Source organism: Trematomus bernacchii, unplaced genomic scaffold, assembly GCF_902827165.1.
Source record: "Trematomus bernacchii unplaced genomic scaffold, fTreBer1.1, whole genome shotgun sequence".
In the NCBI taxonomy this organism is placed as follows: domain Eukaryota; kingdom Metazoa; phylum Chordata; class Actinopteri; order Perciformes; family Nototheniidae; genus Trematomus; species Trematomus bernacchii.
Genome location: NW_022987720.1, coordinates 5,264,726 through 5,286,764, shown reverse-complemented (window position 1 = coordinate 5,286,764; position 22,039 = coordinate 5,264,726). Strand labels below are relative to the sequence as shown.

The following is a 22,039-nucleotide window of genomic DNA, read 5'->3' as shown; positions in this document are numbered from 1 at the left end:
CGATGGAGTAATCTGGGAAATTGTGTAGTGTTTGATTGGAAGTAAGACCTTCCTGCTCTCAGTGGCTCTTTGTTTGGCATCACTTGATCTACCCGCTGCTTTTAGTCACAACATTACCATGCTCAACCCTCTGGCATTGCTCTTATCTCTCATCATGGTAATACCCTTCCAAAGTTCCCTACCACTAGTGCACTCAGGCCATTTATTGTCATTGGAAAGATCAGTTGAGTAAGGTAGAGGTCTTTTGCCCGACATGTATTTGAATATTCCTGTCATTATATAGCAGTGCTGGCACAAGTGGAGACTGCACACAGGTTGCGTATTCTCGTTTAGTGGGTGGAGCAGTTGGTCAGATGGAGCAAGGTGCTGTGTCAGCATTCCATAAGGCAGCTGAAGGGAGAGTGGATGAATCCCCACAGAGAGTGACTGAAGCGCAGCAGAAATGTCATTTAACTCTGCCCACTTGAATGTGGTCCAAGTACTGACATTTTCCTTTTGTTATTTTGGTGCATGCAGTGTGGAGGACATGACACCTACATCATTCTAATTTACCCACTTTGTTATGTGTATTTGACTTTATCCACCTATTGGGGCTGATTCAAATGAATGATGACACAATATGTTTTGTGTATTAAAGTTACAGATGACAAAATTATGGATATTGCTGTTTAAATGCAGCTATACTGCGATAATACTGAAAACAAGGACAAATTGGAGCTGCTTGTGCATTTTCTTGTTTTCTTTAATTAAGACCTTTTAATAATTTCCCTCTTATTCATTAAACCAAGTCCTAGAAAAGCTTTTGGATGCATTATTTGCAAATATCAGAATGTTTTGTATTTTTTGCATCCATCAAGATGCTTTTACAGTAGCATTAAACACAGATGCAACTGGGAGAGAAAAGCACATTCCAACACCTCCCTTTGACCTCATCCTCGCACCCGTACTAAAAGAAGTAATACCCTTTCCACCTCCACTCTAGATTTGATGTAAAGCAATCAATAAATGCTTTAGGAATTGCGAAATCCATCACTTGTCCACCCTATGCATAATTTGGAGTTTCTGACAGTGGTGGAAATCACACTGCCTAATGAATTTTGTCGAGTTATGACAGATCGGTTCACTCAACCACATTATTTTCTATTCCAGTTCTGATGAGGAGAGGACAGATTGCTGTGTCCAATTAACAGTCCAACAACAAGGACGTTAACCCCTAGAAATGAATAAATCTATATTTTGTTAGTCCTGTCTAGGTATTAAAAATCAGTTTTTAGATTAAAGCGCTATGTCAATACATTTGAATAACCTTTCCCTGTATGTTAAAGTGGCCCACTCTTCAGACACGTCACATGACATCCCTGTCCTTTAAACGTCAGCCCTGTCATTGCACACTTGTCGTCGTTGGTGACGAGTGTCCTTTCACGTAAATTGGCTCAAATCATGTTATGAATGACTGCACCGACAACAATGCAACATGAACTCATCCTTTAGGATTTTGGTCCTGCCAAGATCGATACTCATGCCAGCATCCTTAAGTTGGTCCATAATTCCTGTTGACGTATCAGACCTGTGATCATTCTAATGTAAGCGAGCTTCTGAACGGACGTGTCTTTTGGACATGGCCCAAAACAGGCAGTGTGGTGAAGAACAGGGCAGATTTTGAGCTGTAAGACATCTGTTAGTGTTTGACTCTCACATGTAGTTTCACCATTGTTTGCCACACATCAGAGGCTCTGATTGGTTCTCTTGCTGGGGAAATGGCCTTTCCCAAGACCCACATAATACTTATTGGAATCACCCGATTAAGGTTAAGATGCAGGCTTTAGATTGATCAAACCAGTATGTATACATTCATTTAAAGTGGCCCCTTGTAGAGAGTTATTTGATTGGTCTTGTAGGTGTTTTGTTATTGCCCTCTGATTGATCCAATACCTTTCAAATACTAGCTCATCTGCTCCAGTGTTAAGAAGAGGACAGACAGGGAGAGGACAGTAATACTGTAAGGTGTACTGCCTCTCCCTGGGAAAAACGGTTTGATTTGCGCTTCGGTCACCCTTTATCCTCAAGATAAAACACAGCTTGTGTTGTGGTCAATCTCACCTGTTTTCCTGCTGTTTTACCTATTCTGGAGGCTCTAATGATCTTCTTCAGATAATGAGAAGGCCTGTTGTAAATCTCTGATGTAGGTTTGTCCTCCTCTGTATTTAATACCCCTTCAGCCAGGTTGAGAGAGATAATTACAAGGTAACAGCTTCAAAGGGATGAAGGTGTGTGTGGTGCCAATGCTCCTTTTGTTGTGTCTCCCACGGCCATCTTTTCACAATGGGCGTCATGAAAAAAATACTTTGTATCCAATGTTTTTTGTTTTTCATTGAGCTTGGTTGCTTAGCAGAAATGCTCAGGCACTCTTTACGCTTTCAACTCAGCATATTGTGTTATGATATAATAAACGTACACACATTATTTTTAGTGATGCCACAGTCGGTAACATTTTCCACCGCTTAGTAAAAAATAATTGTTTAGACTTTTTGAAATCTTCATCACTATATCTTAGAGCCAAATGTAAGGTCTTCTAATAGCTATCGTTTTTTGACCAGCCATCCCAAACCCACCAACATTCAGAGGACAATGATGTAAAACAGAGAAAAGCAGAAAATGTACGTTGGAATAACCAGTTAATATTTGTGATTTTGCTTGGAAATTTGACTGAAGCCATTTATGTAAAGCGTCTTTGAGCATTAGGAAAAGCGCTATAAAAATCCTATGTTTTATTATTATTATTATTATTGTTAATTTGAGTTATCAAACGAGTTGATTCGTTTTCTGATCAATTAATCAACTCATATTTTCCCTCTGTTTTGTTCTGTAAGAGAGTTTTTGTCAACATTATGGCTGCTACCAAAGTATAAAACTTAAAATAACCCAACAAGACAAAGTATAAAAAGGTTAGTAAAAGAACATTTGGCCTTAAATGACCTGATGCTATTTTTATAAACCTCAGTTGCATTACATTTAGAACAAAACATAAAAAATAGATGAAAGCAATACGTTTTGCATCTTTCTATGTGTCTATACTTCTGAAGCTGCACTGTAATCCCTCTGGGACATGCATCAGAATAGATCAACGCCTTTTGACAATCCAGCGCGTTTTATACGTTAGTATTGCACTCAGATGCTGAACAGACTGAGCAGATACTCACTGGGAGTCCAATCATTCACCACGAGAGATGAACATCAGAGACAGGCTTGACAATGACTGTCAGCATGTTGACAAGGAAATGTTGGGCGCAACTCAAGAGTTTGGGAGAATTGTCTGTCAGAATCCTGTCAACTGCTAGCTGTGCCGTTTGTCTACGGTACAATCATACATGCTTTAAGTACTTTTATTTCCATTGAAAATATCCACAATACTGTCCATTGTAGATTCAGGTTGGTCTAGTCTGGTGGTATGCGTCTTATTTATTTAAAATCCTTCCCATTGCTGCAACATCATTGGCATTCAGGTGCATCTTTGTTAAAGTTTAAGTTCCTTTGCTGCATTAAACAGTAGGTGCTCCAAGTTAGAAAGTAAGTGCAATTTACATTTCTCGAGCATGTACGCTGAGAGAGAGAAAGTAGAACGTTAAGGGAGAATCTCAAGGGAAGATGTTGTGACTTTCGTTGCTAAAAATATGCATCCTTTTAAAGTCCTCAGCACAATGTCATTCTGTTTATGATTTGTTGCGGCTGAAACTGCTTTAAAGTTATGTATGGAAAGATTTGTTTGACTACTGAAGTTAAAAACATGCATTCATACACACCTCGCTACCATTTCCATGAGTCCGATGGGTGGGTTATTCCCCTGAGGCAGAAGTCCTTTGAGGCCTGATCCAGGCTCTTCGCTAAAAGCAAGTGTCTAAGGACCTAATCCAAAAGAGAAGAGACCCAAGGGCACATACTCATGTTTACCACTTCACCATGTAGGTTCAACTCGCACTGGGACCTATTTGATCTGTTGTGCAGTGTGACATTTTCATGCATTAAAATTGTCATCATTAAAAGAGTTTATATCTCTCGTACTGTAGATCGCATGTGCAAAATTCCGCACTGATTTGGGACCTGTACTGTTCTTTTTAAATGGTGAAGATGATGCCGGATGACTTATGTGGTGCAGAGCAACTAACTTGTCTGTTCAGACATAATGGGGACCATAATAATACATTGCTAGACAGGGACAATGCAGCATCATTTTTCCTGCAATAAGGCCGAAAGTTTTGTAGCAGGATAGTTGTAAGAAAGTCATCACTTCTAATGGGGTTACTGCGGCCTCAGAGTTTTCCTCAGTGTCATTCACCTCTGCTTCCATCTCCACCTGTTTCATTTTCTAATTAGTTCCACTACAGCTCTCCATCCTCCCATCATGTTCTTCTCTGCCTTTACACATCTTCCTTAAAGCACTTCTCTTTCCTGACCTCTTGACTTTAGAAGCCCTGCTGTGATTGAAGAGCAGACGACCCATTCACTGCATTAAAATGATCTCACCAAAAGTGCTTAGTGGAAATGGCATTAGTGTGCCGCTAATCCATTCTTGAAGAGGGCATGTTGCACAACACTCGGGCGCCTCTGCTTCCTCAAATCCAGGTGTACTTGTCTGCCTGCCAGAAATGTTTCAAGAGAGACAGTGTGGTTTGTGCCTTGCAAGTTGTTTTTGCAATAAGCGATGTTTGTAGTCGGAAAAGACGAACTTATCTGCTCACTCGGGTTCACTTTGTTTTCGTGTTGCTATTTGCAGTATAAAAGCTCCTCATTTCAGCCTAAGCAGCAAACATCTGTGAAAACAACAAATAGAAAATATAAGTACCAGTTTGCCTTTCTTGTACATGTATTTTCCTGTGCTACTTTATGTTTGCTGTTTATATTTCAGAGAGTTTCAGTAGTTGCCTAACACGCTCCGACACAATTCTGTACTCGTCAGTTTGATTCAGCTCAAATGCATCACTACATTACAGTCCAATATACATCCAAGGAAAACCTTATAAATACATCATAGCAAACTGTAAACCAGTTATGGTCTCGTGATGCTGCAGATTTATAACCATGTTATGATTCTTTCGCACAATGTCTTGTTGCATTACAACTTGGGGGCAGTCTGGACAAATATATTGCAGCCTTTTATAGATTTGGAATAAAGAGCCAATTTAGTATCCATACAACCTTGCGGCATTATTGTAAGTGACCATGTGAGCAGTGTACAGGCACATCCAGTAAACAGCATGTATTTATCTAATTCATCTTTTTGACATTGAATATGATGTAAAGTCAGTCTTAACAATATCAGCCCTGTACTCAATGTTCAAAGAACAGTACTGTTGGGGGGGGGGGGGGGGGGGGGGGGAAATAGCCAAAGGATCTGCATACATCATATGATAAATGATAAGATGTTTAAGCACTTAACTGCAAGTCAGTGTGTCCACCTTGCCAACACCCACCGCACACAGTCTTGCAGCTTTCTTCCTCGGCTTTGCATCACACCCAGTGATACCCAATGTAGAAGCTATTATCAGACATTGATTATAGTTTTAGCACATGCTTGCTCTACTCGTAAACATTTCAGACTCCACCTCCTGAAGGTCCCGTCCCGTTGCCCTTTCTGCACGCTGCAAATCTCTCTGACCCTACTTCCCCCATTCGGGCTTCCTTGCTTTTGTATCAGTGCAGCTCTTCTCTTTAATTGAGTTTTGCCTCTGATTTAATATCATGTCAGACCCCGAATTACAGGAGAGGGCAGAGGCAGTTGTGGAGGGAGAAGGGAGAGGCTCCTTTTCGCTTGGTAGTTCTGTATCAGATTTTATTGTCGGTCAGGGGGTCTTGCCTTTCCAATTATTCTTCATTAGTCAAGAAGTTTCAGCAGCAGCTTCACATTCAAAAGATAAGCATCGGAATTTATTTTAACATGGGTATTTTTAGAACTGCGATAATTTGTCCCTTTTCTAGATGTGTTTTTTTTATCCAGATATAGATAGATAATTGTGTCTTGGTGTCTCTCTCATTGCTGTGCTGCAGTCCATATTTCCCAAATTAGACATTAAAGACTTAACCTAAATGAATAAACTATTTTAATAGGTTTAACTATGAGTAACCTTGGCTTTAGTTAAAGAAAGTCCAATAAAGGATTTCAGTTTCATCTTGCAATTTGTGTAGTGTCATTTAGGTTTGTGCATGTTAAGATGTGAAAGAAAAAAAACACAGCCTAATCCTTCATAAGTGTGTTTCAAAAGAAGCCCTAACCCTAAAAACAAAGCATTGCCATGGACGACTGCACTGTCACTGTGCCCTCTCACTTTTGCTGACTCCAATGCAACCCAAAGCTGTCCCTTGATTTGATTTGGTATTCTCAGTTAAGTTGCTAGGGTCAGCTCTGCTCCCAGTCTCCAAGTCCCAGCAAGAGGCCGGGCCGCAATGACAACAGCAAGACACTGCAGGAGCAAAGACGGTGACAACTTCCCAAGGAGAAGTTGTCAATGGCCGAGCCCTAGCCAAAGGGCAGAATTAAAGGGATTGTAAACGTAGTAACCCACTTTCTAAATGTCAAATTGTGGTATCTAACATTCTAAGGTACTTTGATTGGGTCTTTTGAGAGCATTGTCACCAATATGTCTCCATATGTTTGCATTTTTGCAAGCATTCACCTTTTTCTTCTGTGATCCCTTTGAGCCTTCTTTGTCCTGTGGCTTCTCACTCTGATCCTGCCTGTCTCCATGTGACGTCTGATCTCCCAGATCGCTGCGTCACAGCGAGGTGCTCAGCTGTCTCCCTTGCGGGATGCCTGACCAGCTCACACTAATCTCCACACTGAGCTATATTTACACAGATTATTCTCACCTCTATGCGGCTGCAGATAAGTGTGTGAACATGCAATACATAACATGTGTGAACCTTATGCTTATTTATTGATTTGTTATCTTTTGTTTTGTCTCTTTGCTAGTTTATATAGCATAGACATGATGTAAGAATTAGGCAAAATAGACTCCTCCCTGATCTAAAGCCTCATGTCAACACCAGCTGGAGCTGTACTGGGTTCCATAATACCATCCGGAAAATCCTTTTGGCTCACCAGGGGTTGCAGACAGTGCACGGGTGGAGTAACAAGATGGATTTGTATTCCTCTAAGGAGATACTTGATCATAGAAATGTGTCTTTCCAACAAATCTTTGACAATACTACTGCCCAAGCTTGTCAGCTTTGCGCCCGCTGAGCACTGCTGCCTCCAGTGACTGCTGTGGCTGAATGATACATGGTCGGCCCTTTTTAATGGTGCGTGAATTTGGTCAAGTCAGTCAGAATGACATGTAGACCTTAGGTGCAGAGCTGCAACAGGCCAGCTCTCATTGTGTCCTCCTTCCTGCAGTTTGCCAGCTGAGGCACACCTATAGAGCAACATTAGGATTTATACCACTGGGAGTGGGAGGGAAAACACGGTAAATCTGGCTCACAGGACACCTTATTGCTGAGGGAGCAAGGCCAGCAGAGCGATGAATCCTTCTGTTCACTCATTGCACTAGAGGCCTGCACATGGTGTATTCATATAAACATGTTTGTGTGAGACGGAGCACTGAAAGTTCAGCTAGTAGAACTCAACGACAATGTCACACTGCAGTGATTATTAGGGAATTATTGGAAAACCATGAAGAATAAATGTGATTGGTAACTGTTACCTGAGCATTGCTGCTTTTATTGCATGGAAGCATCTACTGGATTTATATCATTTAGTTTTACACCCTATTATACTATATTTATCAACATTTCTCATCTACAGTTACTATATAACTTACCATCAAACCTAGATTAGATATTTTTGCCGCCTCTTTTCCAAACATTGGGTCGTGCTGCTCAAGTTTTGACTATGAAGCGAATGTATAATGATTTGATTAATCAATCACTTGCTAATCTGGGCTGATTATCAATGTAGTAACAGAAGATGGTTTAAAACAATCACACATAGCCTTGATTTTGTGATTTCCCAATGTTTACTTTCCCTAATGATTAAGCAGCTCAATATGGACCTTGAAGATGTTTTGATGAAGGGAGAATTGTTTATTCAGGTTTTCCATATCTTTTCAGTATCTTCAGAGGAATATAAAATAGTGTTTGCTGTTCGGGGCTGAGGAGGGGGATGGTGTTGTTGGGAGAAAAAGAGCAAGACTGGCTGGTTTATCCAACTCTCAGCCACTGATCTGTTGGTCTTTCACTCGGAGAGCGTAAGCCCCACTAAAACCTGCCCTGTTTTGTGTGTTTGAGCGTGTACAGCCCACGTGCTTCACTTAGGGCGAGCAGAGCTGCTCCCTGTTCAGGATTATTCCTCTGGGAACAGGCTGAGTCACGCCACAGAAGAACAGAAAGAGAAACATACAGGGAGTAGAGGGGGCTGGATGGAGATTGTGCTTTTGAGATGGGTGATGCTGACAAAGAAAAACATTATAATCACTTTGATCGTTGATTTCTGCCAGTTATACATTTGCATCTTAGTTAATGATGATCCATAGCTATATCTACTAAATACAGAAACCCATGCATCTGTGAGTCTCTTGTGTCAGAGGCTGTCTGATCTTTAATCCACAATACAGTATTTCCTGTAGGGACGTTCATGCATCAGTGAACTATTTTGATTAGATTCCTCTCTAATTCCAAAATTGACAATTAGACAAATACAATGCTTTTTATAGAATAAAAAATAGAAATATAACCGGTGCATTGAAACGAACACAAGATCAGCTATTCATTATTCACATTATCAAGTAACAAAACAAGGACGGACAGTCAGAAATGTCCATGTTTAAAGTGTGGTTTTGATTATATAGACAACAGTCATTCAATAATTGAATCTCATAGTCTGTAATATTCAGGATATTTTCAGCTCCTTTGAGACTCTTTCAAAATGAGGTTAACCCACTTTGTGGTATATTTTCGTCTGGTTTGATGCTAAATTTAGCTCATTGAAATGTTGGAACATGGATTTAACTTTCTGGGTTTTTGGCGTTTCAGCTGACGCCCCAATTTAGAGCGCCCTACAGCGAGTGTTCAGGCAAGAGTTCAGAGTTTAGATCAAGGGCACTCTGACGAGGTATTGTGCTGCTCATCATTTCACATTATCTGTTGTAGTTAGAGAGGAAAAGCTCTGTGACAGGAAGGCCACTGCTGTGTATACATATTTGCATATCTCTCTGAAAATACTTATCTCACTAGATAACACTGACAGGGTCACAGACAATGGCAGTCAGAAGGACACGGGACGGTCTCTATAATCATTGTTTTTGTCCCTTTTCTCCCCTCTCATTGTATTTTCTGCATTTTTTTTAGGTGGTCTTGGTGCGGTGGAATGAACCCTTCCAGAAACTGGCTACCTGTGACACAGATGGAGGAATCTTTGTCTGGATCCAGTATGAGGGCCGCTGGTCCGTGGAGCTGGTCAATGACCGTGGAGCCCAGGTAAAAATACATTACACAGAAATGGGACGTGAACAAAATGTGTCATTTAAAGTGCATTTTTCCTTTGCATTTACACAGAATATGGAATGCATGTTGAGAAATACAAATTGTATTCATGAACATGAGTGCATATATAAAGCAAGTAGATGCACAATAGAGAACAGTAATATGGGTAAAATACATATCAACAATAGCAAATTAACAGAAAAAGTTTACAGATAACACTTTTTTGACACTTTCACTATACTGTCACTCAGTTCAAGGGTATTATTTATACTGACATTAACAGGCAGTCAATATTTAAGTCCCTTTCAGTATTGACAGCCAGTAGGAGGGCATGTATTTGAATTGAGCTTATTCTTAAATGTTCTGACAGTGCTTTTCACAAAACTGGAATGAAACTAGGTGTAAATGTCTTGCTAGCAGCACCTAGAGGCCGTTCTTCTCTTAACATCTGTTTGGAGATTTTCATTTTGCCATAATTAGAGCCCTGCTACTAAGCATACTGGGCCTCCTAAAACATTTGAGTGTTGTTAAATATGACCAGTTCCTAATTCTTGCTATTCATATATTGCATTTTTACAGTAAACATACGTTAGGGCTGTTTAACAGTCAAAAGATAATCAATTGACTATATTCACGGTATGAAGAAAATCCCCCAAAAATTGAAAGGAAAAAAACGTTATTTATTATTAAACAAAATTATTATCTAAATAATCGGCAAGGAATTTTTCTGTGGATCGACTTTTTGATGAACCGAGGAACTGTTTCAGTGCTAAATAACAGAATGACAGTTCAAATGGCATCAAAGGCTCTCTTTGATTTACACAACTGTTTTTTTTATCAAAAAACTAGCATCTCATTATCATCATTCCTTACTTAACTCCTGTATCTGGTCCCCTATAGGTGAGTGACTTCACCTGGTCCCATGATGGCACCCAGGCTCTCATCTCCTACCGCGATGGCTTTGTCCTGGTCGGGTCAGTGAGCGGGCAGAGACACTGGTCCTCCGAGATCAACCTGGAAAGCCAGATTACCTGTGGGATCTGGACCCCCGATGACCAGCAGGTAACACGCACACATCCCACAGAATTGTAACAATTCACCCTACCACTTTACAAGCCTTTGATTTGAATAGCTTTAGAAGTTTTAGGTTGTCATTTGCCACTTTAAGTATGTGGACTTGTCATTCAGAAGGCTGCGACCGGCCCAGAGGGAGATCATCTCTGAGTGACAGCAACCCTGCTCTGTCTTGAAAGTGTTATTTTTTTGTTAGGCTATGTTTATGCTTCCATGCTGTTAAATTGTCAGCTCAGGTTGGACATCATCAAACTTCAGTCTGGATATGTGTCTCTGTCTTTTTTCACCCCTTCATCCCATTTATGTCTCTTTCCCAAGTTGTTGTCCTTGTGATATGCACTTCTCTTAACTCTATCTGTCATCTCTTGTCTATTTCTAAGTGTAGCTTCCTTTCCATCTTCTGCCTTTAAGTCCAAGTTAGAGTGTGTCATTTTTTCCTCTTTATTCCTCTCCCTTAAAACCCTTTACTATTTCTCTCTAGGTGTTGTTCGGTACTGCAGATGGACAGGTGATAGTGATGGACTGCCATGGGCGCATGCTGGCCCACATTCTGCTGCATGAGTCGGATGGCATCGTCAGCATGTCCTGGAACTATCCCAGTTTCCTGGTGGAGGACAGCAGTGAGAGCGACACAGATTCTGACGACTACTCTCCACTGCATAGTAAGCTGCTCGGGGTTTGATTTAAATTGACTGCTCTTTGTGGCTTGTTCAGACACACACACAGCGAAAAATGCAATTTACATCATGTCTACAGTAGACAACTGAATAATATGATGTAGGATTAGACACTAATAAAGGTTTACATAGTAAGGATGTACCAACACCAAACATCTAGTAGTCAATACCAATATTAGTTAATTCCTCAATTATTGATAACCAATTTGAAACCACGTTAAATAAATGTATCGGCCTGAATAATTAAAAGAGAGTCTTGCTGTTTAATACGTAAGTAGTTCTGTGCAAAATACATAGGACCATAAGTTACTCTACCTGCCTCTTACCGCCATCTTTTACGACTCCATCAATTCTTCCTCAGGCTCTTAGTCCAAAGGGAAGGGGGGGAAAGATTTCCAATTGGGGGCACAAGGTTAGGACACAAGTTATGGCTGGTAGGTTTTCACTATATTGTGATTAGTAGCCTCCCCTCCCTAGTGTTCTCATGAATATTTAGGTCGCAGAAACAGGTGTACACGTGGACATAAACTGTGCCTTGTTTCTGTATCGATATTAGATTAATAATAAGATAATATACTATATGAATGTGATGGAAAAAATAAAAATGATCATGAAAGTAGTGGATCGGATCACCTACATGTTCAACTGAGTGCTTCTGAACACTTTTGATGGTCTTTGGCACAATTACATTTCAATCTTGAGATGCCTGCTTTACCCTGTTAGTATTACGCAGTGTCGTACTTAGTTTTTTTTTTAAGTTATATCTGTTGTAATTTATTGTCGTTTATTGTGTTTTGTAGTAATGTGTTTTTATTACATGTACAGCACTTTGGCTCGACCAAAAATCGCTTTTAAATGTGCTTTATAAATAAAACCTGATTTGATTTGATTTGATAGTAAAATGTATTCTTAAATAAGGTAAAAACATTTTATAGTTTGGAGTATACTCTTGGGTTGTCGATGTATAGGAGGTATTAATTGAAGCTTATCGTTAGAAGGGTAGGTCATTTGTGATGCTGATCTCACCGGCGATCCGCATCATTTATTAAACTTCATAAGTGAGAAGATGACTCTTCCAATATTTCCCACTTCTCTGCCAGTTGTGAAGACGGGGAGGGAGAGACGCATTAAAACAAGAGAGTGTGACCAAATGGAAGATGGGTGGGGGGCTGCGGTTAAAGATGGAGGGCAGGAGGTGGAGGAGGAGCTCTCCTGACAATGGGCTGACGCTGCCACTGGACCTCCTGTTTGCTTTTAATGCTGCAGTAGCTGTTGTCATAACAGCAGCAGATGTCACAGTGTAAGGGGGTGCGTCACCAGGCTCTGTGTGCGACACACTTACATTATGGACAATCAATGGTTCTACCTGGAAAAGGAAGTGTGTTATCTTCAAATAAAATATGAATTCTTTGTAGTGTCTAAACAGAAAACTTATACACCCTTATGACTTTATTTTCAATTGTTTCTTCTTTAAACATAATCCACTCCATTGGAATATGTTCACCTTTTAATGTCCCGACCGAACCCTAGTACAAAATGTTCTGCCTTAATCTATATGTGTTGGCGTGAAGCCTCTAAAAAACAAAACAACAAAGGGCGTTGTAGCAACAATCTAACAACACCATAAACTACATTTATACTGTATAACGACAATATAAAAAAGGCTGTTTTTTTAGGTAAATATGAACGGCTTTCTTGGCTTCAGTCTAAAAAACGGAAGTGGAAGTTTTACGTGTAAAAATAAAACATTCTTCACAGCCGTGGCTACAGTTGAATTGATGCTACTGTTTACATTAGAGGAGAAAAAAAAGGTTTGAATAGTTGCCAAATAAACATTTACACCCCACCTGTAGATTCTCCTCCAACCAACCTCCTTTTCAGATTTTCATGAAGCATATAGTTAATTTAATCCTAAAATAACTCAATCCATGTCACCTTTTTTAGTGCCCTTTGCTGGCAGCCTACAGACGTGTTCGATGGCAGTATTTAAAACAGTCAGCGGTGAGCCTGAGCAAATCTGGTGGCCAATGCCAATAGGTCGATTACTGCTACTTTACTGGGACGTGAGCAGTCACACAATAGTAGAGTTGCATGTGGTTAGCCCTCCCAACCTCCTGGCTGCTTCCATCGTGTACACCAGCCCACATAACAGCCTCATTTTATTGGTTCCTGTTTTCCTTTTTTGCCTCCTTTTTTCTCTTGAGCTTAATTAGTCCCAGTTGCTAAGGCTGTATTTGTGAGGGTCTGTCCTCCTCCTGCTGTGCTATTTTTTCCCTTCCTTTCACCGTGGGTTATGTGGTAAAGCTGAAAAGTGCTTGCCTGATTATGCTCTAACTCACTAATTAAACTAATTGAACCAGCCAATAGTAATTGATTGGCCTCGATAGAAATGATCTCTCAAGTCGAAAACATGACTAAGACACCAGGCCGCCTGTTCCTCTGCCTTTCCAAATCTCTGTATCATGATATATAATGATGACCCATTATCACTACACAACACCACACTCTGCATTTACAAAAGAAGCATATGTCTCATTTAATGTTAAAACCATTCTGAATGGATTATTATTATTAAGAAGGAGTAACTACTACTTCAGTAACTGACTGAAATCAAAAGCAGCAGTGGATAATTCATTTGTGTTGGTATTTGGGTCATTGCAGGACTAGGAGAAAGGACAGACTCAAGGCTGTTTTAATGGAAAACGTATGGGTGGTTGTCTGAAGGTGTTCTATTTATAGCAGGTTACGAAAAATGCCACTTGTTTGCAGCTATAGGTGCAGCAGGGAGATGTGCTGGGCCTGTGTTTGTGAAATTGTGTATTCTCATTAAATGTAGACAGTGGAAACTCACTGACAAATATTTACAACTGCCAATTAACTGTCCTCGTCTGTCTCTTAATAGCCTCCAACTACCTCTAGAGTAAATAAGAACACACAAACACACGGGCGGTATTTTTTAGCCAACTCTGGAAATGCAAGTAAATAACTAATGGAAAATACCCAATGTGATGCCATTATTTTTACTTGTTTAGTCTGGCCAACACTCCAAAACCTAAATATGGTCAGTCTACTATCAAGACAATGAAAATGAGCAAATCCTCATATTTGAGAAGCTGCAACTGGGCAATGTTTTGCAGTTTCCCTTGAAAGAAGAATCGATGATTAAAAAGGGTTCACACCATTGATTTTTTTCTTTCTTGACAAATCGATTTATTGACAAATCAATAAAGACCCTCCCTTGTTACATGTCAGGTTACATTGTGGTTGTAATAAGTTATGTTCCTTACTCTCTGTTCTGCCATATAAAGTTAAACCCCCAGATAAAGTTGGCATAAAATAAATTGTTGCATTTTATTCAGTGCACAGATGTGTAATTTTAACCCTTCCCTTGATTTAGTTTATTTACATCCACTATACTTAAATGTGGAAACTTGTTTTATTCCTTTGCTGTTGAAACCGTGTACTTTAAATTGTTACCACTTCGTTATGTTGCTTTCTCAGTTCCTGTTCAATATGTTTAAATTGTCCTTTATCTCTTCATAGTGCACAGTCATAAACCACTGCTGACCGTCAGCTTCACATCTGGAGACATCAGCCTGATGAACAACTACGACGACCTCTCTCCCACCCTCATCCGCACCGGGCTGAAAGGTGTGCAATAATGTTTCATTCAATGATATCTCAAGGATTTTATTTATTTGGTAAAGGTTGTTAGCATGTGTTACTCTGCATTACATGCATTTTTCTCCTGTGCCTCGTGTTACAGATGTGGTGGTGCAGTGGTGCTCGCAGGGGGACCTCCTTGCGGTGGCCGGGATGGAGAGGGCCCTCCTCCCCTCCGACCCCTCCTGTCCCCCCACCAGGAGCGCCCTTGTTAAGTTCTACAACGTTCAGGGTGAACACATCTACACACTGGACACACCAGCACAGGTGAACTTTAACAGGGCCAAACCTGAGTCACATTACTCAGAATTGTATGTGTTTGTTATTTCCCTTTGTCAAGATTGGACTCTATACTTATATGTCACAGCCATACCAATTAGATCCCTTAATATTTACATCTTTCATGCTTTATTTTAATGATGTATTGCAGTATTTAGTGTTGTAAATGTGACAAAACAATCTTATCCTTTCTCCCATGTGTCTCCTGTCACCCTGCAGCGCCCCATCACTACGCTGTGTTGGGGGCACCGGGACTCCCGTCTGTTCTTGGCATGCGGCCCGGCGCTCTACGTAGTGCGAGTGGAGCACCGCGTTGCCAATCTACAGCTACTCTGCCAGCAGGGCATCGCCACAGCAGTGAAGGAGGAAAAAGATATTGCCAAGCTCACCATGCCTTCCCGCCTCTGTTCTTATGTCACTACTGCTTTTGTACCCACCATTAAGGTAACAACGAACAGGGGGTTGCTGGATCAATTGAAACCATAACATACATACTTAATGAATTGCATTCCGTCAGAGATCTCACCTTCTGAGATAAGCCTTCATAACAAATACACCCCTTTCCTTTTCAGCCCCCCATCCCTGATCCGAACAACATGCGTGATTTTGTGAGCTACCCGACAGCTGGAAATGAGCGTCTGCACTGTACAATGAAGCGAACAGAGGATAACCCTGAGGTGGGGGGGCCCTGCTACACTCTGTACCTGGAGTACCTCGGGGGTCTGGTGCCCATCCTAAAAGGCCGGCGAATAAGTAAACTGCGTCCAGAGTTTGTCATCATGGACCCTAAGACAGATGGGAAAACAGGTAAAACTGCGCTTTCTTCATATTGGCAACTTCACAGAGCAAAACCAAGAACAGGTTCCTGATTAGAGTGGTTGGTCTAATCAGTCAGACACAAAAACAACATTTGTTTGAGTATTACAATATTTGTCAATTGTTTTCTGTCGATCGACTTATTGATTTGTTGATAAATCTGTACCTGTTAGCATAAAACCCAATGTTTGTATGTGTAACTGTAAGAGTAAAACAAAACTGCTAAATGTATTCCTCAGACACATCGGCCTGCTCCAGTACTTTTCCAGTTATTTGAGTTCCTTGACTTGGCACTCAGAGAGTGGCTATGTTTTAGTCACATAGGGCAGACTGCGCCCATGTTAATTAAAAGCTGCTTAATGGGGGCTCTGATGGCTCCTGGGTTCCTCATAAATCAACCCACACCCTCTCCACGCAGTGATAAATGAAGCCAGCCATGAAATGGTTTCAGTCCATTCACACTTTAATGTCCATCAAATAAATTAACTTGACCTAAACTGGAACAGCAGTGGTTCATTGACTCCATAAGAATGAGGCAAAAGAGAAGAATTGAAACTACTGAAACAAAGATTTGGACCAAATGGGATTAAATATTTATCTTTAGAAATGTTGAACAATGCTGCGCCATATAGTTAGTTGTATACAAATCCATGAGGAACATGCCTTTATCCAGGTTGTTGGAGAGTAGTAGATGTCCTGCAATGTCATCTGTATTTTCAGAAATGCCAAAGTAGAGAGATCATCTTTATTTGTATATTTGTTTTTCCTTCTTCTCTTCCTGATTTAGTTCTCAAGTTAATCAGATGTCATTAAAAATGAGTGAACAGTGAACACACATTATAGCATCTCATTAAATATTTTTTGTTGATATTAACACATCTACAATCCATTTACTCAAAATCGACCCCTCTTTTTCGTCCCCCATCTTGTCTTTTCTCCTCAGATGAGATATACGGCAACAGTCTGATATCTGCCATGATTGACAGCTGTAACTGCTCTGACTCCAGTGACATTGAGCTGAGTGACGACTGGGTTGGCAAGAAATCTCCAAAGATATCCAGAGGGAGCAAATCCCCCAAACTGCCCAGGTAACCAGAAACCTGTGTGTACTGTAGCACGTCATCTTTATTTGATGTTTATTTTTTTCGTAAATACAAAATTCATATTTGCTGTACAAGGGGCCATCTGCTCATCAGTATATATTAACATGCACACAAACACTGACTCAGTATTTTGCCCAGGGAGACTGACATTTTGACCGAAGGACCTACAGATTGTTGTGGAAGGTTGTTTAGTTCACTCTACACAAAATGAAATGTATTAAGGGGGTTTGGCTTACATGTTACACAATTCTTTTTAAATAAACATTTAATTTCCCACATATTAGGCAGTTATTCAGCGTCAGCTTAAATGCTTCTTCGACAGCAGAGAGCTTTCAGATATCTTAGCTTCCTCCAACAGCTTAAAAACACAAAAATGAACGTTTGGCGATTAAAGGTGGGGTAGGTAAGTTTGAGAAACCGGCTCGAGATACACTTTTTGTTATATTCCATGGAATGCTCTTAACATCCTGATAGCAATGAATATCTTAAGAAAAAATCCATAAAAAAATGTCATCTGTGGAAGCCGTAATACTGTAAAAAGCACGACCAATCATTTTAGCCGGCCCGGCTAAAATAACTGGATGGCCTACCTGCCTGTCAGCCTTCCATCTGTGCACAAACTTATCTCGTGCCCTCATTGGTCATGTGCGCGTTTGTGTGTGTTGGAGGAGGGGCTCTGTAAGGAAGTGGCAGATCTTTTCCGGCTGTGTATTTTCAAATTCTAGCGCACTTGAGCTGGTTTCTCCAAAATTACCTACCCCACCTTTAATAAATGTCTATATAAAATATGTAATATCAGAAGTGAGATGATTTGAGTTTCATCCCAGCAATTATTGATAACTTCCTTCATATATCATTATGAGTAACAAATCTGCACTGTTTTTGGTTCAATGCATGCCTAAACCTTTTTTAATTTTTTATTTACCTTCTCTGTAGAGACTTAGTTTGTCCCTTTTCCAACAGGATCAACATTGATCCCAGAAAATCCCCCAAACTTTCCCGTGCTACACAAGAGATCTCCAGGTCACCACGGTTACCCATACGGAAACCCTCAATTGGGTCACCCAGTCTAACACGGAGGGAATTTCCTTTAGATGACATCACTCAGGTAACAGTAAAATCATTTGAGCTTAATTTGTTATTTTCATCTGGATCAGTGCTGTGTAATGAAGTCTATGCACAGGATGAGTGTGCATAAACTTTTCAAGCACAACAAATACAATACAGGTTTAAGGAATGACATACATAATATATAAAAATCATTCTCTTTGTGCCCATCTTGCAGCAAAATTACCTTGCTCAGGTCACATCCAATATTTGGGGAACAAAATTCAAGATTGTGGGGCTTGCCGCTTTCTTGCCAACTAATCTTGGTGCAGGTAACCAATCAAAAACGTTTCAACTAGCATTTAGCGATAAATTAATAAATACATTTAAATAAGTCCAATGTATTTTTCTCTGGTCCTCTCCCCTTAGTCATCTATAAGACAAGCCTCCTCCATCTGCAGCCCCGGCAGATGACCATCTACCTGCCAGAGGTGCGTAAGATCTCCATGGACTACATCAATCTGCCCGTCTTCAGCCCCAATGTCTTCAGTGAGGATGAAGATGACCTGCCTGTGTCTGGCCCCGCTGGGAGCACCGATGACAACCCGCCCTGCACCGTCAACATCCCTATTGCCCCCATCCATAGTCCAGCCCAGGCCATGTCCCCTGCCCAAAGCATTGGTCTGGTCCAATCACTCCTAGCCAATCAAAATGTTCAGCTGGATGTCCTAACGACTCCCACAGCAACAACCCCTGCTGGGGCCACAGCTGGTGGGTCAGACCAAAGCCAGGACCTGACAGCCCAGTACACCGTGCCCACCAGGTACTCCAACCCCGGGCAGGTCATCTTTGGGGGACTAGAAATCGGACGCCTGATGGTTGGACCTCCACCTTCTCATCATCCTTCACAACCACAACAACAATCAAGCCACCATCCACAGCAGCAGCAGCAGCAGCAGCAGCAGCACCAACAACAACAACACATTCAGCCCCACCACCAACAGCAGCAGCACTCACTCCAACAGCAGCAGCAGCATCAGCTCCAACAACAGCAGCAACTCCAACAGCAGCAGCAGCAGATGCTTCAGCACCAACACTTACAGCAGCAGCAGCAGCTTCAGCAGCAGCACATTCAGCAGCAGCTCCAACACATTCAGCAGCAGCATCAACATCAGCTCCAGCAGCAAATACAACAACAGCAACACATTCAACAGCAGCATCAACACATTCAGCAGCAACTGCAGCAACAAATGCACCACCAACATCAAACGCAGCATCAGATGCAACAACATCAGCAGCAGCAGCAGCAGCAGCAGCAGCAGCAGCAGCAGCAGCAGCAGCAGCAGCAGCAGCACCATCATCCACTTCAGCAGCCTCTCCAAATTCAGATCCCCGTTACCTCCATGTCATCCGGACAGACTTCAGGTGCAGCGATGCTCCAGCAGGGGACGCTGCAGATACAGATCCCTCATCCACCTGCTGATTTAGTGGTTGAGAGAGCATTGGGGGTTGAACACGATCACCTCCTGAAAATCAAAAGCATGCGGCAAACTCAACAGCTGGCTGAAGGCGATACATTGGTGTTTAGTGCCCCTCTGGAGCTCAGTAAGATGAACCCCCCGCCCCCCTACCCCGGGACAGTGGCTGCTGCTGTAGCAGCTGCAGCAGCTGCTGCCGCCTCAGCATCCACTGCAGCATCCAGTCTTGCATCTGGATCAGGAGGGGGCCCCAGTGGGACTCCTCCCCCTGGGGAACTGTCACTAAAGAAGGGCGAGTTCTCACTTTATCCTTCAGGTCAGCAACAAGCTCAGTACCCCACACCCCTGGGATATGAGAGGATAACAACATTTGACAGCAGTGGCAATGTGGAGGAAGTATGTCGTCCTCGAACGCGCCTTGTCTGCAATCAGAATGTGTACACACTCCAGGGACCTGGCAGCTCCGCCACTCTCAGGGTCACCTCGTCCTCCTCCTCAGCTGACAAGAAGAACCAGCTTCCCTACGCCTCTGCCACACTCAACAGACTCACCGCACCTCGCTATTCCATACCCAGTGGAGACCCGCCCCCGTACCCTGACCCGGCTAATCAGAACAGTGCTGTTGGCAGGAACCCTGGACAGAGGCTTGACAGCAGTTTGATCCACGCCACTCTCAGGAGGAACAGCCGAGAGGCCGCTCTCAAAGTCTCTCAGATGCTGGAGGCGCCCAGACCACTGCCTCCGAAGGCTAAGAACAGTAGTAGTAGTAGTAGTGCACTAGCAGCCTCCTTCCAGCAGAGGGTGCCAACAGCCTTATACACGTGCAGTCAGTGTAGCAGTGGATCTAGTGTTGGAAGCACTGCCCCAGGGAGCACTAATGGAATAGCTGGAGGAACTATAATCAGGCAGGATTTCCCTCCTGGCAACGGGGCACCACACAGCACAGTCATTGTTCACTCCAACAGCACCACTCCTCTGGCCTCGCAGTCCTCTTACAGCCTACTGAGCGCTCTTGAAGGATCTGGGATCACAGGAGGAGGAAGTAACAGAGACAGGGCAGATTATGTGAATTCAGCATTTACTGAGGATGAAACACTGAACCAGTCATTGAGGAATCTGGCGCTAGGAGGAAATGATACATCAGGACTAGTTGTGAAACGCCCACCTCCCTATCAGTGGGACCCAGCAGCCACAGAGGAGGTGTGGGTTCCTCAGGAACGGACAGCCACCCTGAGTCCTGCTGGACCCCCCGGACCCCACAAACCACCTCCACTTATTCTTAGCCCTGCTCAGCACTTAGATGTGTCCAGGCTGCCTTTTGTCCTTTCTCCAAAGTCCCCCACCAGTCCAAGTGCTGCTTCATTTCAAGCTGCTGCAGCAGCCGCAGGATACCAAATCTCTCTCCAGTACCCTCCATCCTCTGCCTATCCTGGGGCCCAGCTACAGCCCATCCAAGGGTCCCCACGCCCCTGCTCCTCCCCAAAGGAGCTTGTTGCACCAGTACCATTCTCACAGCAGGATGCAACCCTTGTCTTACCGCCTGGTTACCATGCAAACCTGGCAAACCTCACCTGCTGCCCTCTTCCACCCCTGTATCCAGGAGGAAGTTCTTGTGGCGGCCTCCCTATTCCCTCCATTGCCCTCCACACTCCTTGGGGTACATATAACTCTTGCCCACCTATGTCCAGTCCTGCAGTGCCACTACCACCCAAAGCCTCCCACATGACGGTAGACAAAAATGTCCTTTCGCCTCCTCCACCCCCACCCCCTCCACCCCCACCCCCTCCACCTCCACCAGTAGAGCTGCAGGAGGCCATGGCAGACGCCGGGGAAGGCTTCCAGGAGGTGCTCTCCTTGACCGAGAGCCCTGTCCCACAGCGGTCTGATAAGTTTGTAAAGAAAAACCGCAAGCGAGTGGATGGGCGCGCCGAGGAGGCTAACGTGCCGCCTTTGGCTGAAGGGAGCAAGTCGAAAAAGGAGAGCAGAGCTTTGGGTGATTTCAATTCCCTTATCTCTAGTCCAAGGCTGGGAGGGAGGGACAAGAAGAAGCTGAAGGGACAGAAAGAGCAGCAGCTGAAGGCCAAGAAGCTGAGTAAGGGCACTGCCAACAGTGAGTTCCAAGACAGTTCAGAGAGTGAGCCAGAGCTCTTCATCAGCGGAGATGAGCTGCTCAATCAGTGCCAGAGTGGTAAGAAGGGCTGGAAGAGTAAGAGGAACCTGAGGGCTGCCAATGAGCTGGACGAGATAAAGTGTCGTAAGGCCAACGAGAAGGAGGACCGAGGGCTGGGCAGCCAGGGCTTCGTGTACGTCATGGCGAACAAGCAGCCACTGTGGAATGAAGCCACACAGGTGTACCAGCTGGACTTTGGTGGGCGCGTCACACAGGAGTCTGCCAAGAACTTTCAAATTGAACTGGAGGGCAGACAGGTAA

At 42.8% G+C, this 22,039-nt stretch overlaps 1 protein-coding gene across 5 annotated transcripts in view; it reads left to right on the top strand.

The window, feature by feature from the left end:
* Nucleotides 1-22,039, top strand: part of tulp4a (TUB like protein 4a) — a 28,127-nt gene that overhangs the window by 2,927 nt on the left and 3,161 nt on the right. For 4 of the 5 annotated variants that reach the window (XR_004556856.1, XR_004556855.1, XM_034142811.1 and 1 more), the window contains exons 3-13: nt 9,337-9,465; nt 10,372-10,533; nt 11,027-11,207; nt 14,766-14,873; nt 14,989-15,152; nt 15,384-15,608; nt 15,737-15,971; nt 16,924-17,068; nt 18,020-18,191; nt 18,369-18,462; nt 18,560-22,035. Coding sequence is in view for 3 of the 5 variants with exons in the window: in XM_034142811.1 (XP_033998702.1) it covers nt 9,337-9,465; nt 10,372-10,533; nt 11,027-11,207; nt 14,766-14,873; nt 14,989-15,152; nt 15,384-15,608; nt 15,737-15,971; nt 16,924-17,068; nt 18,020-18,191; nt 18,369-18,462; nt 18,560-22,035 (5,091 nt within the window). In the remaining 2 variants the exon portion in view is untranslated. The remainder of the gene's footprint in view (nt 1-9,336; nt 9,466-10,371; nt 10,534-11,026; nt 11,208-14,765; nt 14,874-14,988; nt 15,153-15,383; nt 15,609-15,736; nt 15,972-16,923; nt 17,069-18,019; nt 18,192-18,368; nt 18,463-18,559; nt 22,036-22,039) is intronic. The other variant, XM_034142813.1, reaches the window with a different exon arrangement.